General features: G+C 42.4%; 1 protein-coding gene across 2 annotated transcripts in view; it reads right to left on the reverse strand.

The window, feature by feature from the left end:
• EXOC3 (exocyst complex component 3) overlaps positions 1 to 17,060 on the reverse strand; it is a 270,816-nt gene that overhangs the window by 17,178 nt on the left and 236,578 nt on the right. Inside the window, exons 10-11 of one of the 2 annotated variants that reach the window (XR_003854639.1) lie at positions 14,618 to 14,779; positions 2,964 to 4,264 (exon numbers count right to left, since the gene is read on the reverse strand). Coding sequence is in view for 1 of the 2 variants with exons in the window: in XM_029589941.1 (XP_029445801.1) it covers positions 14,618 to 14,779 (162 nt within the window). In the remaining variant the exon portion in view is untranslated. The remainder of the gene's footprint in view (positions 1 to 2,963; positions 4,265 to 14,617; positions 14,780 to 17,060) is intronic. The other variant, XM_029589941.1, reaches the window with a different exon arrangement.

Raw genomic sequence — 17,060 nt, forward strand, 5'->3', positions numbered from 1 at the left:
GAAGAGAGGATTGCCAAGGAGATAAAAAATGGTGACAAAACATTTTTCAGATACATCAGCGAAAAGAGAAAGGTCCAAAGTGGTATAGTGAAATTGAAAGGTGGTAATGATCAATGTGTGGAGGGAGACGAAGAAATGGCAGAAATATTAAACGAATACTTCAGCTCTGTGTTCACTAAAGAAGACCCTGGAGAAGGACCATCTCTACACAACAAGAAACTGGAGGGAAGTGGAATAGATGAAAATCCTTTTACAGTAGAAAATGTGTGGGAAGAGCTAAAGAACCTGAAAGTGGACAAAGCCATGGGGCCTGATGGGATTCATCCAAGGATATTGAGGGAGCTCAGAGATGTTCTGGCAGCTCCGCTGTGTGACCTGTTCAATAGATCCCTAGAAACGGGAGTGGTGCCGAGTGATTGGAGAAGAGCGGTAGTGGTCCCCCTTCACAAGAGTGGGAACAGGGAGGAGGCTGGCAACTACAGACCGGTCAGCCTCACTTCGGTGGTGGGAAAAGTAATGGAGTCACTGCTGAAAGAGAGAATAGTGAACTATCTACAGTCCGGAGAATTGATGGACCAGAGGCAACATGGATTCACCAGGGGAAGATCCTGTCAGACAAATCTGATTGACTTTTTTGACTGGGTAACCAAGGAATTGGATCAAGGAAGAGCGCTCGATATCATATACTTGGATTTCAGCAAAGCTTTTGACACGGTTCCGCACAGGAGACTGGTGAATAAAACGAGAAGCTTAGGAGTGAGTGCCGAGGTGGTGACCTGGATTGCAAATTGGTTGACGGACAGAAGACAATGTGTGATGGTAAATGGAACCTTCTCTGAAGAGAGAGCGGTTTTAAGTGGTGTACCGCAAGGATCGGTGTTGGGACCGGTCCTGTTCAATATCTTTGTGAGCGACATTGCGGACGGGATAGAAGGCAAGGTTTGTCTTTTTGCGGATGACACTAAGATCTGCAACAGAGTGGACACGCCGGAAGGAGTGGAGAGAATGAGACGGGATCTAAGGAAACTGGAAGAGTGGTCGAAGATATGGCAGCTGAGATTCAATGCCAAGAAGTGCAAAGTCATGCATATGGGGAGTGGAAATCCGAATGAACTGTATTCGATGGGGGGGGGGGGGGGGGGGGGGGAAAGGCTGATGTGCACGGAGCAGGAGAGGGACCTTGGGGTGATAGTGTCTAATGATATGAAGTCTGCGAAACAATGCGACAAGGCTATAGCAAAAGCCAGAAGAATGCTGGGCTGCATAGAGAGAGGAATATCGAGTAAGAAAAGGGAAGTGATTATTCCCTTGTACAGGTCCTTGGTGAGGCCTCACCTGGACTACTGTGTTCAGTTCTGGAGACCGTATCTACAAAAAGACAAAGACAAGATGGAAGCGGTACAGAGAAGGGCGACCAGGAAGGTGGAGGATCTTCATCGGATGACGTACGAGGAGAGATTGAAGAATCTAAATATGTACACCCTGGAGGAAAGGAGGAGCAGAGGCGATATGATACAGACTTTCAGATACTTGAAAAGTTTTAATGATCCAAAGACAACGACAAACCTTTTCCGTAGGAAAAAAATCAGCAGAACCAGGGGTCACGATTTGAAGCTCCAGGGAGGAAGATTCAGAACCAATGTCAGGAAGTATTTCTTCACGGAGAGGGTGGTGGATGCCTGGAATGCCCTTCCGGAGGATGTGGTGAAGACCAGAACTGTGAAGGACTTCAAAGGGGCGAGGGATAAACAATGTGGATCCATAAAGTCAAGAGGCCACCAATGAAGAGTGGGTGACTCGCCAGAATGATGGCTACTGCCTGGAGACAATACCCTTATTCAATAAATGTACACATGCTTACTGTGACTCCAACATCGTTCTAGCTTCAACAGCAAGAGAAAATGTGGAATAAAGGATTTGCACTCACAAAGAGGGGAGTAGCTGGCTTGTTACGGCGGTTACTACCCCAAACCAAATAAGCCTGATACTTCAATTTCAATGCATATACAGCATAGTTCTCTGCTTCAACGGCAGGGGAGAAGAAAAACTGATACTACACACATCCAGCAGGGCTCTCTGCTTCAACAGCAGGGGAGAAGAAAAAAGGGTTCACACTCACAAAGCGGGGAGTAGCTGGCTTGTTACGGCGGTTACTACCCCAAACCAAATGTGCCTGATACTTCACTTTCGATGCATATCCAGCATGGCTCTCTGCTTCAACGGCATGGGAGAAGAAAAAACTGATGCTTCGGGCATGTCCAGCATAGCTCCCTGCTTCAGCGGCAGGGGAGAAGAAAAGCAACCAATAAGGGCTGTTTAACAGTCTGGGTAGGGCAAATGAGCATGGGTGTAGCTTGCTTGTTGCGGCGGTTACTACCCCTACTACCCCTAACTAATCAAGCTAGATATTTCACTTGGATGCAGCTCCATCACTGCTCTCTGCATTGATGGTGGGGGTGGAAGGGAAATAGAACCAAGAGCTAAGAGAAACAGATAAGTATGAGAGAAGGGGTGTGTGGGGCTTGCTGGGCAGACTGGATGGGCCGTTTGGTCTTCTTCTGCCGTCATTTCTATGTTTCTATATGTTTCTATATGCACAAGTCAACTATTTTATTTTGTGGCCAACGAAGGTGATTTTCACCATGCCTTTCAATTCAAGGTATTCTCCAGTGAGGGGACACGGTAGGGGGGACTAACTCATCTTTTCACTCTTCTTCTGAAAAAAAAAAAACCACAAAAAAACTTTACTATAGCCCGCTATTCTTATATGGGACATGGTTTGGCTGTGCACAGAGTGGTCGTCTCTTGTTTCTCTCGGCAGGGAGGGGGGGGGGGAACCTTCCTTCTCTCACAAGGCACCCTGGGGAGACTCGGGGGAACAGCTGGCGATGTTTCAGGGACTGAGTATCACATGGCCCTTCGCACATAGGGCAGAGAAGCCCCCTACTAACTCTAGAGCTTACCAATTGTCCATGGCTTATCCTTGAATTCACACGACCTGGTACATATAGTTTTGGTTTGGGAGGTTCCTGCGCCCTGATCGGGAGTACAGTGGGCCCGCCGGACTTCCTCGGGCTGGAGTCATGGGCGGCGAGCCTCCCCCTATGGACTGCCCTCTCCTTCATTTTTCTTTGTTTTTCATACAACTTTAATTTTAATTTCTGGTTAAATCTACAAACTTCTTTCTGCCACCGCAGAACATTGGTAACAGGTTGGAGCTTCTGATACTGAAGAGAAAAAAAAAACAACAAACAGAGGATAGTTCTTACGGGAGTGTGGCCCCGGACACATTCTACGAATCTTCATATCTCCTAATATCAGGGATATAGACCTTTCCAGACCTGGACTATGGGAAAGGACAAAGATGAGATAGGGGATAATAGGGGGGAGGGTCGAGGGGGGGGGGTTAACTACTTGGGGGGGGGGGGGGGGAGTTTTTGTGGTTTGTACTGCTCGATGAACAACTTTTTCTCTGTGGAACAATAATGGGCTATGCTCATTTATATACACTTGATCTCGGAATGGAGGGATGGACAGGCTGGGGGCCTTCCTTTCCTCAGATTTCTCACATCCCTTACCTGATTTCTCATATTTTATGGTTATACAATGCCTAAATTGGTGTCATGGAATGTTAATGGCTTGGGAACTCCCGCGAAGAGGCAAAAAGTATTAACACATCTCAAGATGCTTGCAAGCGGATATTGCCTGCATTCAGGAAACGCACTTAACAGCACTGGAGGCCGCAAAACTTCAAAGGGATTGGGTGGGATCCTGTTTTTTTTCTGAGGCACAACACAGGAAAGGGGGTGTGGCTATTCTTATTCATACGATTAATTGAAAAACTGTACAAGGATGATGTATATAAGAATACTTAAATCAAAAGGAACATCAAACATATGACTGTGCTTTCAGGTTGTGATACCTCATAAATGTGAAGAGCCTCTCAATATTTGTCAGAGAGTGCTCTCATAAAGTCATATTTCATGCGTTAACCACAATATAAGAATGGGGTTATACGCTGCATGGATTTTCTCTGTTTTTAATCACTGGTATCAACAATCCTTTGGTTTTAAACAATGCTTTAGCAGAAATATTTTTTTTGGAGAGATTTTTCGATTAAGGTTAAAAAGTGAGATGAAAAACAATCACTTATCATTGTATGTTGAGCATGCAGAGGTGACAGCTTTTCTAAAGAACACCGATGTAAACCCGACACGTCCGTGTTTCGTGGACTTCTTCAGGGGTTTTACTTTTTCAGCGGTGTCTATAATGCAAAAAATAGAGGTTAGACATTTAAATCTTGACTTTAAGAAAAAGCGGTACTTAAATCTTACGTCATCCAATGCTATCGGCATACATTGTTGAAAGCTTATCCCATCTTATGGACGCTTCGTGCGTGATCACAGCTTAAAGAAGCAGGATCCGCCATTGTTCTCCCGCACTTTATTTAAAGAGAACCTCAGAATTGACTGCAGACCAATCCGGATGAAGCCGGAAATGACGTCGGCCAAGCTCAAGTTAAAGTAATGATGACCACTCAATATCGTCATTTAATCCTGCTGGAGCTTCAGTTGCCAGAGTGAAAATCCACCACTGCTCTCTATAATTGAGGTGATTCATGATGTCACCACCTCTTGAATTGATTTGTACCTGCTCTAAAACAGTCCATTGTAATTGATTGAATGTATGAGAGTATTGAGAACAATGCTTGACAATTGGGGCTTCAATGTTAGCTGTGTTGATGCGACTTCGATGTTCACGTAGTCTGCCTTTTAGTGCGACCCACATATAAAAGAGGGCATGGGCATTGAATAAGGTAAATTATGCATGTGGACTTTGAAACAGAATATAATGATTTACAGAAAAAATTAATAAGATCTGAACTTCATTCAGCAACATTGGTTCAATATTTACATCAACAAATGATCCCGAGGGGTCTAAGAATGAACAAAGCCCCTCTGGTGTTTCAAGAGGATGATGATTTTATGGCGAAATGGATTTCCATTTTGAATAAATGTTCCATAGATTTAATGGTCCTAATAGTGGAGCGAACAACTATATCCATTCAAGAGACCACGGATCAAATCAAATCCATACAAGAACGGATAACCACTGAATTGTCCTCTGAACATTATCAAGAAATTGTGGACAAACAAAAAGTTAAACTTGAGGAGTTTAAGAATTCAATTAGACAATTTAAAATCAAAAAACTTCAAAGAGATGAAGGTGATTACTCCACCAACAACGTGTATCGCTGGCTTAATCCAGATAACCCCAAGCCAGAACATCATGTCACGTTTGCTGATTCAGAAGGAAGTGGATCAAGCGACTCTGATGATGGGAACTATAATAGGCATCAAAAACGAGGCACCTCTAACCAGCCTTTTTTAGGTCGGGGCAACCGCGGCAGATGGCAACCGCGCAGAACAAATCGCACGGATCCAATATCACAAGCCCACTCACAGTGGGAAGGCCCACAGACGAGATCTCGCACACGCCACGATCAGCAATCATAAACATCTCTAATCATATCCTAACTTCAGCACAGACAAAAGTCTTAAATTTGGGATTATCCTTTGTCCCTTTCAAAAGCCATAATTCTTTTCAGAGCAGAATCGCAATAGCTCGGTTTGTCCGCAAACTCCAAGTTAAACTGTATTGTGATGTAAATATGGTTCCTTCTGACATCATATCCATAGTGCGCCCTAAATCCAACTGGATCCCACCTGGACCCATAGATCCTAATATCAGTACTTTTCAATCTCTAGTTCTCAAAGATATTGAAGAGTTTGAAAAAATATCCACACATCCCTATGTCAATTTATCATCAGAATCAAAATTAGCATTAAAGTCCCTATCTGAGAACACGGCCATCATTATCAAACCAGCCGACAAGGGCGGCAGCATAGTGGTGCAAGATCGCACACAATATATCCAATCTCTTTCCACCCAATTAATAGATGTAAAATATTATTAACGTCCACTAGAAGATCCTACACCCCAACTCGCCAACATGATCAAAGATCTTTTGGATGAAAAAACGTCCCCTTTTTTGACACGTAAAGAACGGCGCTTTCTTCAAGTGGACCATCCACGTATCCCCATATTATATGGGGTACCAAAAGTCCACAAATCTGTACATAATCCTCCACTAAGACCAATAATTTCTAGTAATGGATCCATTTTGGAGCCACTAGCTATTTTTTTGGACTCCTTTCTTCAGCCTTTTGTCAAAGAAATGCGTTCTTATGTTAAAGATTCAACCCAGGTCTTGAAAAAATTGCAAGATATTGGAATTGTGTCACCTGACACAATACTAGTTACAATGGATGTAATATCCTTGTACACCAATGTATCCCAACACGCAGCATTGTCTATAGTGGAAGAATGTCTTAAAGAAAAGCAAAAAGGTGGTCGCATTCCTTTTAAATTCATTTTTGAAATTGCACAATTAGTTTTACAACATAACTTTTTTCAATTCAATGGTGAATTCTATCTACAGACCCATGGCATTGCTATAGGGTCTTCGGTTGCCCCTTCAATAGCCAACCTAATCATGGATCGTTTTGAACGCACATTCATTTACTCCTCAACTTGGTTTTCACACATCAATTTTTGGATCCGGTATATAGACGATCTATTATTTCTCTGGACAGAGGAAGAAACAGAATTACAACAATTTTTATCATGGATAAACAGTTTGGACCCAGACTTAAAATTCACTTTGCAATCTAGTAAAACACATCTTCCGTTTCTGGACATTATGATTAACAAACAAGCCACCACCCTCCACACTACTGTGTATCGTAAAGATATTGAAAGAAACAATCTTCTGCGCTACAATAGCTTTCACCCGAGGGCATTTAAAAATGGCCTCCCTGTCAGCCAATTTTTTAGAATACGTCGACTTTGTTCTTCGAATAAAGATTTTAAGATCCAAGCACAAATTTTGGCAAAAAGATTTTTTGAAAGGGGATACCCATTTTCAGTCGTGCAACAGGCTTATAAACGAGCCTATTACTCACCCCGTGAGTCCCTCCTACAGTATCACACAAGAGGATCGGTCACAGCAAGCATTTGTGTATTACCACACACAGAAAAATCCTATCTAATTGTCGAAAGTATTAGAAAACACTGGCATGTCCTACAACTTCACCCCTCATTCAGCGAAACTCCATTGATTTCCTATCAACGCAGCAGCAATATCAAGGATCAGGTGGTGCATGCATCTCTGTCACAGAGCAGACGCATATTGATCAATGGGACACATACCAGATGCGGAAAATGCGATTTATGTGAGTCCACTATTGAAGGGCATGAATGGAAACATCCCATCACTCAGAAAATATACTACAAAAATGCAAACATAACTTGTGAGTCCACATGCATAATTTACCTTATTCAATGCCCATGCCCTCTTTTATATGTGGGTCGCACTAAAAGGCAAATAAAAGTCAGACTACGTGAACATCGAAGTCGCATCAACACAGCTAACATTGAAGCCCCAATTGTCAAGCATTGTTCTCAATACTCTCATACATTCAATCAATTACAATGGACTGTTTTAGAGCAGGTACAAATCAATTCAAGAGGTGGTGACATCATGAATCACCTCAATTATAGAGAGCAGTGGTGGATTGTCACTCTGGCAACTGAAGCTCCAGCAGGATTAAATGACGATATTGAGTGGTCATCATTACTTTAACTTGAGCTTGGCCGACGTCATTTCCGGCTTCATCCGGATTGGTCTGCAGTCAATTCTGAGGTTCTCTTTAAATAAAGTGCGGGAGAACAATGGCGGATCCTGCTTCTTTAAGCTGTGATCACGCACGAAGCGTCCATAAGATGGGATAAGCTTTCAACAATGTATGCCAATAGCATTGGATGACGTAAGATTTAAGTACCGCTTTTTCTTAAAGTCAAGATTTAAATGTCTAACCTCTATTTTTTGCATTATAGATACCGCTGAAAAAGTAAAACCCCTGAAGAAGTCCACAAAACACGGACGTGTCGGGTTTACATCGGTGTTCTTTAGAAAAGCTGTCACCTCTGCACGCTCAACATACAATGATAAGTGATTGTTTTTCATCTCACTTTTTAACCTTAATCGAAAAATCTCTCCAAAAAAAATATTTCTGCTAAAGCATTGTTTAAAACCAAAGGATTGTTGATACCAGTGATTAAAAACAGAGAAAGTCCATGCAGCGTATAACCCCATTCTTATATTGTGGTTAACGCATGAAATATGACTTTATGAGAGCACTCTCTGACAAATATTGAGAGGCTCTTCACATTTATGAGGTATCACAACCTGAAAGCACAGTCATATGTTTGATGTTCCTTTTGATTTAAGTATTCTTATTCATAAGCATGCTAATTTTAAGGTGCTTAACTCAATATCTGACCCTGAAGGTAGATACTTTCTATTGGTGGGCCTTTGGAACTCCAAGCTGGTCACATTCTGCACGGCATACGGTCCAAATACTTATGTTCATGACCTTTTTGTGAATTTATGCAATTTACTCCACATGCATGCTCAAGGCACAGTATACATGTTAGGGGATTTTAACCGCATCCACGACCTATCCCTAGATAAATGCCCCTCTCTAGGGAACCCTACTAGGAAACGAAAAAGGAATTGCCTATGCCACCATCTTGATTTACTTGATGTATGGCGAACACTCAACCCGGTCGAACGAGACTACACTCACATTTCAAGATCGCATAACACTTTATCACGTATAGATTATATATTAATCTCCAAACATGCTTTTTTCGAAGTCTCAACGCAACCATAGAAACATTGGCTATATCGGACCATTGGCTATATCGGACGATATCCGTTCAATTGGATTCTTTGCCCTCAAAACATGTTACCCCAATCTGGAGGTTTCCTTCGTTTCTCAAAGGAGACGCCCATTTCCACAGATTTTTGAAGGAAAAGTGGAGGGATTATGCTCTACATAATCAACAACATACAGACAACCCGCTCCTTTACTGGGAGACTGCTAAAGCAGTTTTGCAGGGTGAAATTATTTCATATCTCCACTCTCGGAACAAACAGATAAATCACAGTATATTCCAATTGGAGACACAACTGAAAGTGGCTAAGGAGGCTTTGGTTCAGCACCCTTCCCCCATAACCCGGGTTAAATTTTATAGCGTCTTGGGCAGGTTGAACACTTTATTGGACACAAGAGCAAAGGCTATCTTAGGAAGGGACAACAGACCTTTTTTCGATTCGGCAACAAGCCGGGTCGTTTACTCGCCCGACCAAAATCCTTTATTGCCAATTTGAAAACATCCACTGGGGGAACCACGACTTCTGACACTGAAGTTAGCGACGTTTTCCGACAATTCTATAGCCAGTTATATGCTTCTGACATACAAGGTGGGGAGGGAGAAGAGGAAGCGTTTTTTCACTCTCTCCGAATTCCCGTTCTCTCTGCTGCCCAATTGGAGTTTCTCAATAGACCTCTCCAGACATACGAAATCACGCAAGTCATCTCAGCCACCCAATCAGGAAAGTCCCCGGGACCCGATGGTCTAACTTATGATTTCTATAAAATCCTTTCACCTTTTATTGGTACTCCATTGACGAACTACTTTCAAGAAGGCCTAAAAAACCACACCTTTCCCACACTTTTTAATGAGGCACATATTATTGTACTCCCGAAACCTGGCAAGGATGCCCAATACCTTACTTCCTACTGGCCCATTTCGCTGCTGAATTGTGATTTTAAAATATTGGCCAAAGCCTTGGCAGAGAGACTGAACGTCTTTCTCCCATATTTGACTTCTGTACATCAGACCGGGTTTGTCCGAGGACAAAAGCCCAACACGAACATTATAAAATTGTTAACAGCCATGAATATTTGCCAACACCAAGACATACCAGCCTTGATCGTAGGCTTTGACTCAGAAAAGCCTTTTGATCAGGTGGACTGGCATTACCTTTTTCTGTTCTACAGCGATATGGGATTCGGGGAGATTTCTTACACTTCATCCCATTACTTTACAATGCCCCGATTTCCCGTATTCTGGTTAATGGGTGTATGTCGGGAGAGGTAAAGATTGAGAGGGGAGTCTGTCAGGGTTGCCCGTTATCCCCGTTGTTATACATTTTATCTTTGGACCCTCTATTGCAAAAAATTGATGGATGTAGAGAGGTGAAGGGTTTCGGGGGAACCACGCCATATCTTTAAAATTGCAGCCTTTGCCGATGACCTGCTGGTTTTCCTTACCAAGCCCCAAGCTTCGCTTCCAGTGGTCCTTGACTGTCAGCGAGTTTGGTGCTTTTGCAGGCCTTCGGATCAACTGTGAAAAATCAGAGGCTTTAGATGTCACGGGAACCCTACGGCAGACCTGGTCAGGGAAATTTCCCCTCAAATGGGTAACGAAAACTTTGAAATATCTGGGACTCCATATTCCGTGCAGAGTGAACAGATTTTATTCAGTGAATGTACGGCCCTTGCTGGAGACCACGCAGACCATGCTTCAGAGATGGTCGCCTTTACCTCTCTCTCTTAATGGCCGGGTACAGCTCTTTGGCTTACCAGGACAGACCATCACAGGATACACAAAGCTTTGAAGACCTTTCTGTGGCAGGGGAAGAGGCCCTGTATTCCCATGCACGTTTTAATGACCCCTAGAGAAAAGGGAGGTTTGGGGTGCCCAAATTTAGAGCTATACAATTTAGCCTGTGGAGTTAGTTATGTTAAAGACTAGCTATATGCCACGTCCTCCTTCACCCCATATTTCCTACTCCTTGAGTGGTTTGGGGTGAAATCCTTTAATTCAGCTTCCGATTTCCATGGTACCCCAACACCTAAAAACACAGGAACTGCTGCGTTTGTGTCGCCAAGCCTGGAAACTACTCTGTAAATTGGGAAAGATGCCTGGCACCCTCACTACCCTTATAAATATCACCAGTAATGACTTGTTTCCCCCCGGAAAGGAGAGTGGGGTTTTTCAGCATTGGCAACAATTAGGTCTCACCCACATTTTTGATTTATACGACAGAACAACTAGGAGTATACTCCCTTTTCCCATTTTACAACAGCGGTTTGCCTTACCAGCAGCAGATGCGTTTGCTTACATACAAGTGGTTCATTTTATTCACTCTCAGAAGCCCTTTTTAGTGGAAACCCCAGATATGCAAAAACTTAGTTACTATACAGGTGGGGGCATGATCCAAAGCTGTGATCTCCCATTATTATAAAGCGTTTCTGATTTTAGAAGAGCCACAGTTTCTTCAGCATTTATTCACTAGATGGAAGGCATGGGCTTTGTTTTCTTTAACGTATGCAGAATTTGTACAATGTTTTAGTGAGTTACCAGTGTTGTCTGAAAATGTCTCTTTACAAGAAACAAATTACAAATTTCTTTGGCAATATTTTATTACACCACAACGAGCTCACCGAATGAAAATAACGCACGACCCTTGCTGTCCTAAGTGTAAACACAATATAGGTACTTATTTTCATTGTTTTTGGGACTGTGAGCAGGTCTCACGGTTCTGGAAGAGAGTGGGCCTCTTTTGTTCTAAGATATTGAAACTCTCACTCCCGCTAGACCCCAAAGATTGTTTGGGGTTGATAGTTCTATACCAGGGCCAACCCCTGCTTCTACACGATCATTTATAACTAAGGCGGGAGTTGTGGGGAAGCAGGTCATTCTGACACAATGGTTAAACTCAGAAAATCCCAGTGCTGACCATTGGTTTCGCAAAAGAGGACAAAACAGCTCCCAGAGAATTCTATATAAGTTAAAGAATCCACAGTAAAAGGGATCCACAAAAATACTGCAAAAGGGCACTTGGGAGAGGTCTTCCAAAAGTATGCTATATTTAATCTCGCAATTACTATAGAAAGAATCTCACTCCACTACAAAAACTTATATATCAAGGATGCTAATTAAATGGGCATTATATAGGCACAGGATTTGCACAAATGGCTTGTATCTTGATCTCTTTAATGTGCTTGAATATAATCATAGAAACATAGAAATGACGGCAGAAGAAGACCAAACGGCCCTTCCAGTCTGCCCAGCAAGCTTCACACATTTTTTCTCTCATACTTATCTGTTTCTCTTAGCTCTTGGTTCTATTTACCTTCCTCCCCCACCATTGAAATATCTAGCTTGATTAGTTAGGGGTAGTAGGGGTAGTAACCGCCGCAATAAGCAAGCTACACCCATGCTTATTTGTTTTACCCAGACTATGTTATACAGTCCTTATTGGTTGTTTTTCTTCTCCCCTGCTGTTGAAGCAGGGAGCTATGCTGGAAATGCGTGATGTATCAGTCTTCTCCCATGCCGTTGAAGCAGAGAGCCATGCTGGATATGCATCGAAAGTGAAGTATCAGACACATTTGGTTGGGGTAGTAACCGCCGTAACAAGCCAGCTACTCCCCGCTTTGTGAGTGCGAACCCTTTTTTCTTCTCCCCTGTCGTTGAAGCAGAGAACTATGCTGTATATGCATTGAAGGTGAAGTATCAGGCTTATTTGGTTTGGGGTAGTAACCGCCGTAACAAGCCAGCTACTCCCCTCTTTGTGAGTGTAAATCCATTTTTCCACATTTCCTCTTGCTGTTGAAGCTTAGAGCGATGTTGGAGTCACAGTAAGCATGTGTATGTTTATTGAATAAGGGTATTGTCTCCAGGCAGTAGCTGTCATTCTGGTGAGTCACCCACTCTTCATTGGCGGCCTCTTGACTTTATGGATCCACAGTGTTTATCCCACGCCCCTTTGAAGTCCTTCACAGTTCTGGTCTTCACCACATCCTCCGGAAGGGCATTCCAGGCGTCCACCACCCTCTCCGTGAAGAAATACTTCCTGACATTGGTTCTGAATCTTCCTCCCTGGAGCTTCAAATCGTGACCCCTGGTTCTGCTGATTTTTTTCCTACGGAACAGGTTTGTCGTTGTCTTTGGATCATTAATCAGTCAAGAGGTGCTTGTTACATTTTGTATAAAGCAAAATTAAAATTTTTTAAAGCATATTTTTCTTTTGCACATAAAAGATTTCATAAAGTCTTTAAATTTTGTGCTTTGTTTAATGCATAAGGCTTTGTACTTATCACAAATGCTATTCAAATTGTTTCCTTTTGACATGCCGGCAGCACAGAAATCCTTGAGCACTGATGTTGACTAGCAAGTGTCTGACCCACTTGCAAGTCAACATCATATGAAGCAGAACATGTAAAGAACTCCTGCTTCTTATTGCAAATGGACAATTTAGAAATAAAGCATCAGATCATTTGCTAGTCTGTATCATCCAGGTTGAGACCCAGATCTTGGTTTCATTGCTTAATCAAGCTAGGACTGGCAGTCAAATCACTATCCCAAAAATTAAATATGCGATAAAACTTAGTGATTAGTTTGGGAACTGTGGCTGTGTGAGCATCTTCTCCATCTCAGTCTTAGATCTCAGGAAATTAGGGGTTCTAAAGGTATCTCTCCGTGAGTGCAAGTAGAGTACGTGTGTGCACTGAGCAATGTTTCCTCTAAGCTATGCACGTGCACGGCTGCGTATAACTTTTGTGGAGGCCATGCACAGCATTTCTACCCCCGCGCAGTAGAACTGGCAGGGCCAAGGTGGAGCTCATCCCACCACGGCCCCAAAGCTCCGGGTGCCCCGCAGTATTAAAAACTCCGAAGGGTAGCACTTTCTCTATGCTGATCACACAATGCACGAGATCATCATAAAGGAAGTGCTAGCCCCCCAAATTTTAATATCACGGGGCCTGCACAGAGAAGGTAGCAGAACAGGCTTCAGAGCTAGTAGCAGAGATTGGCTCCTCCCCAACAGCCATGCAGCACAGTGAGAGAGGCTCACAGCAAAAGAGAGAGAGAGGGAGCTTGCCTTGGGAGGGATGTGTATGTGAATGAATGACAGACCCCCAGGCAAGCACCCAGTCTGTGTGGGTGAGAATGAATTGGTGCCTGCCTTGGGTGGGGGGGGTTGTGTATGGGTGTGAAAATGAATAGAAGACTGCCTGGAGGTGGGAGAGCAGTGTGAGAATGAATGGGAGCCTGCCTGGGGGTCTGTGGAAGCTTGCCTGGGTATATGTGTGAGAGAATGAATGGGAACTTTCCGGGAAGCGGGGAGGGGTGAAGGAGCCAGTGAGAGAGTGCATGTGTCTGTCTCTCCTATACACATGCACTCTCTTTGTATTTGAGACTGTGAGAGAATGAGCACCTGAGTGTGTGTATCTTTATTCCTTTTTATTTTCCCTCTCTCTTCCTTCATCCTGAGCTCAAGCACGACTCCATCTGGGACTGGGAACATATCTGTGAGCTTCCATTGCTGGTCATTATCAGTGGCTTGGCTCTGGGTCCGATCCTTAGATCCACCAATGACTTGCTGCACCAACCAATCCTATCATCTGCTGGAGGCAGACAATGCTGGATTCCTGCTATGCTGCACCATCCTTAAGTAGTGGTTGTGATGTCATATGAGGAAAACAGTCTTATCTGCCTCCATCTGCTGGTAGGGAGAAAAAGCCCACCTGTACAGGATTGGACTGGTGTAGCAGGGCAAGATGGAAACAACTACTTTTTTGTTTTTTGCCTTGTCAGCACTTTACCTTACATCACTGAGAGACAAGATACTTACAGAAGTGAGTCTGTTAAACAGAAACCTGAACTGTTCTGCTTCTTTTATCATTCGTTCTGCTCCATCTTTTCTCTCTTCCGCACTCTTAAATGAAATCCGTTTTTGCATGATTGCTTTGATATACTCCACCACCACTCTACGATGGGCCTCGATGGTCATTCTCTAAGAAGATGAGAGACAGTATACCAGTGTCAAGCAACATTACTTTCATGTATATTCCTCTTGTACAGTGATCTGTTTCATCTTCTTGTGCTTCAGACTGAAACTCTGGTCATAATGATCATGGTACTGCTCACATGATACTCTTACTATAATATACCTTTCAACCTGGCCTTTATTTATTTAATGGATTTCTATTTTACACAATCCCATGTTCTGAATGTTTCTGTTTAAAAATGAAAAACTAACATGAACTTTTTCTGTAATTTGTAAGTGATATCGGTTAGCTAAATGGTTAAAAATCACATATTTTTCTTACACATGAGTTTTTGCAAAGTGGAAACACATTAGGAATTCAGAAGATTCTTACAGGAATGGCATGATAAGGCACCATCATACTGAGCTCTGCATTTCACAAGGTCATCACTGACAGAGCACTTTAGAGAAAAATCTGATTCATATAGCAAAACTCAATCACCTGAAGACTGATAATAAAGAAAAAAAATCAGATTCAATTACATAATCACACCCCCTTTGTTGCTGTAACAGAGTAGTGTATGATGTGCCTCTCCAGAATCAGGGTTTAATAATTCCTTACCTAGAAACTTCAGTTTTGAAAAGAGTAAGTCTGTGCCTGGCTTGCAATGAATCAATCATCTGCTTTCACCTATACTAGCACTCTCCTACATTTGACTATAAACTTAGTTGGCAAAAGTTATGCTCTCACCAGCTGCATAGAATTTTTCTATAGTTAAGTACACACAAAACTACGGACATTTAATTTACTTACATAGAATGGAGCTTTAAAAGGAATTACATGTGTAAATGCAACTTACTATCATAGCAATTTAAAAAAAAAGTCATTTAGGTGTGTTACATGCACCTACATATGTGTACCCTATGGACAATTCAATGGCAAATACTGTAATGATTACCCATGTAAGTGGGGTCTTGAAAAAGTGCATTTACACATGTAAAACCCAATTTTAAGTATGTAAATGCTTTTGAAAATCAGGCTCAGATTTATTTAAATTGTGTTATGCTATACTTTGAACAGGAGAAATGTCTGGCAATAGACCCTTACATATTTTTTCCCATCTGTTCATAGGAAATCCTAACAGCTATGTTTGCCTGCCTGAGAAGAGCTGGTGCAGCAAACCTGCGAACAGGGAGCAAACTGCTACTTGCACTCAAACAGCACCAAGGAGGACCAAGAGGGGAAAGCAGCATACTCAGGCATCTTGAGAATGCTATTAGGGTTTTTGTTCCCTTCTCCATTTGGATTTTTGGGACCACTGGGGACTTTATTCAGTCTCTCTATTATTTTTGGTGCAGTGTGTGAGCTATGTATTCATAAGACATTCCTCAGATAATGTGGGGGTACCTTACATACATATGGTTAACATACATCAAAGGACATGCGATTTTCTACAGCTCTATTATTACACAAGAAGCAGTTTCTACAAGTGAAAGAAAAACTGTTTGATGGGTATTGTAGATACAGATACTGAGACACAATTGGGCAATATACTGACTGGGACTGTGAATTTTACATTAATTTCTGGTTGCTTATTGTATTATGTAATTGATTACAAATCATCTAATTCCAACTTCCGGTGATGACAATCTTGAGAGGTCATCCTTGAGGCGAGCTCCCTTTGGGTTGGTGGATAATATTCCTAAATCTGCAATTTATTAAACAGGAATTCTCAGATTTCATTCTATATTCTCCCAAAAGTGGTGATATGTCAAGCATATTGAAACGTTTGGGAATGGATAAATCTATCTCCTCCAAGGACAAAATGGCTCCAGAAACAGGCTTTCCCATGGAAGGCATTTCAGTGGCTATGCTCGGAGAAATTTCATGTACTGTTTTGTTAGCAGTGCCTGACCAACTCCAAAAATTACAGTCATCGGTGGACAAGCTCTTTTGAGAGGTGGAAAATGCAGCAATTTCAGGGATTAACCAGAGGATTTCTAACCACGATGACTGCCTTGATGCAGTGGATAACACCATGAAGATGCTGCAGGACAAGATCAAATACTTAGAGGATAAGCTTGATGAGCTCAAAAATCACAGCCAAGAAATAACCTACCAATATTAAGCATTCCTGAAACAGTCTAAAGGGAAACAATTCTGAAATGTTGTGACTCCTGACTTCCTAAAGCATTAGGGGCACATGAATAGGCCTCACCAAATAATTGTAAAATATCAAAACTACACTGAAAAAAATGAAACTTCTGGCTGCATATCATAAAATGGAAAAGTTGATATATGACAAAC

Source organism: Rhinatrema bivittatum, chromosome 2 (genome assembly GCF_901001135.1).
Source record: "Rhinatrema bivittatum chromosome 2, aRhiBiv1.1, whole genome shotgun sequence".
NCBI classification, from domain to species: domain Eukaryota; kingdom Metazoa; phylum Chordata; class Amphibia; order Gymnophiona; family Rhinatrematidae; genus Rhinatrema; species Rhinatrema bivittatum.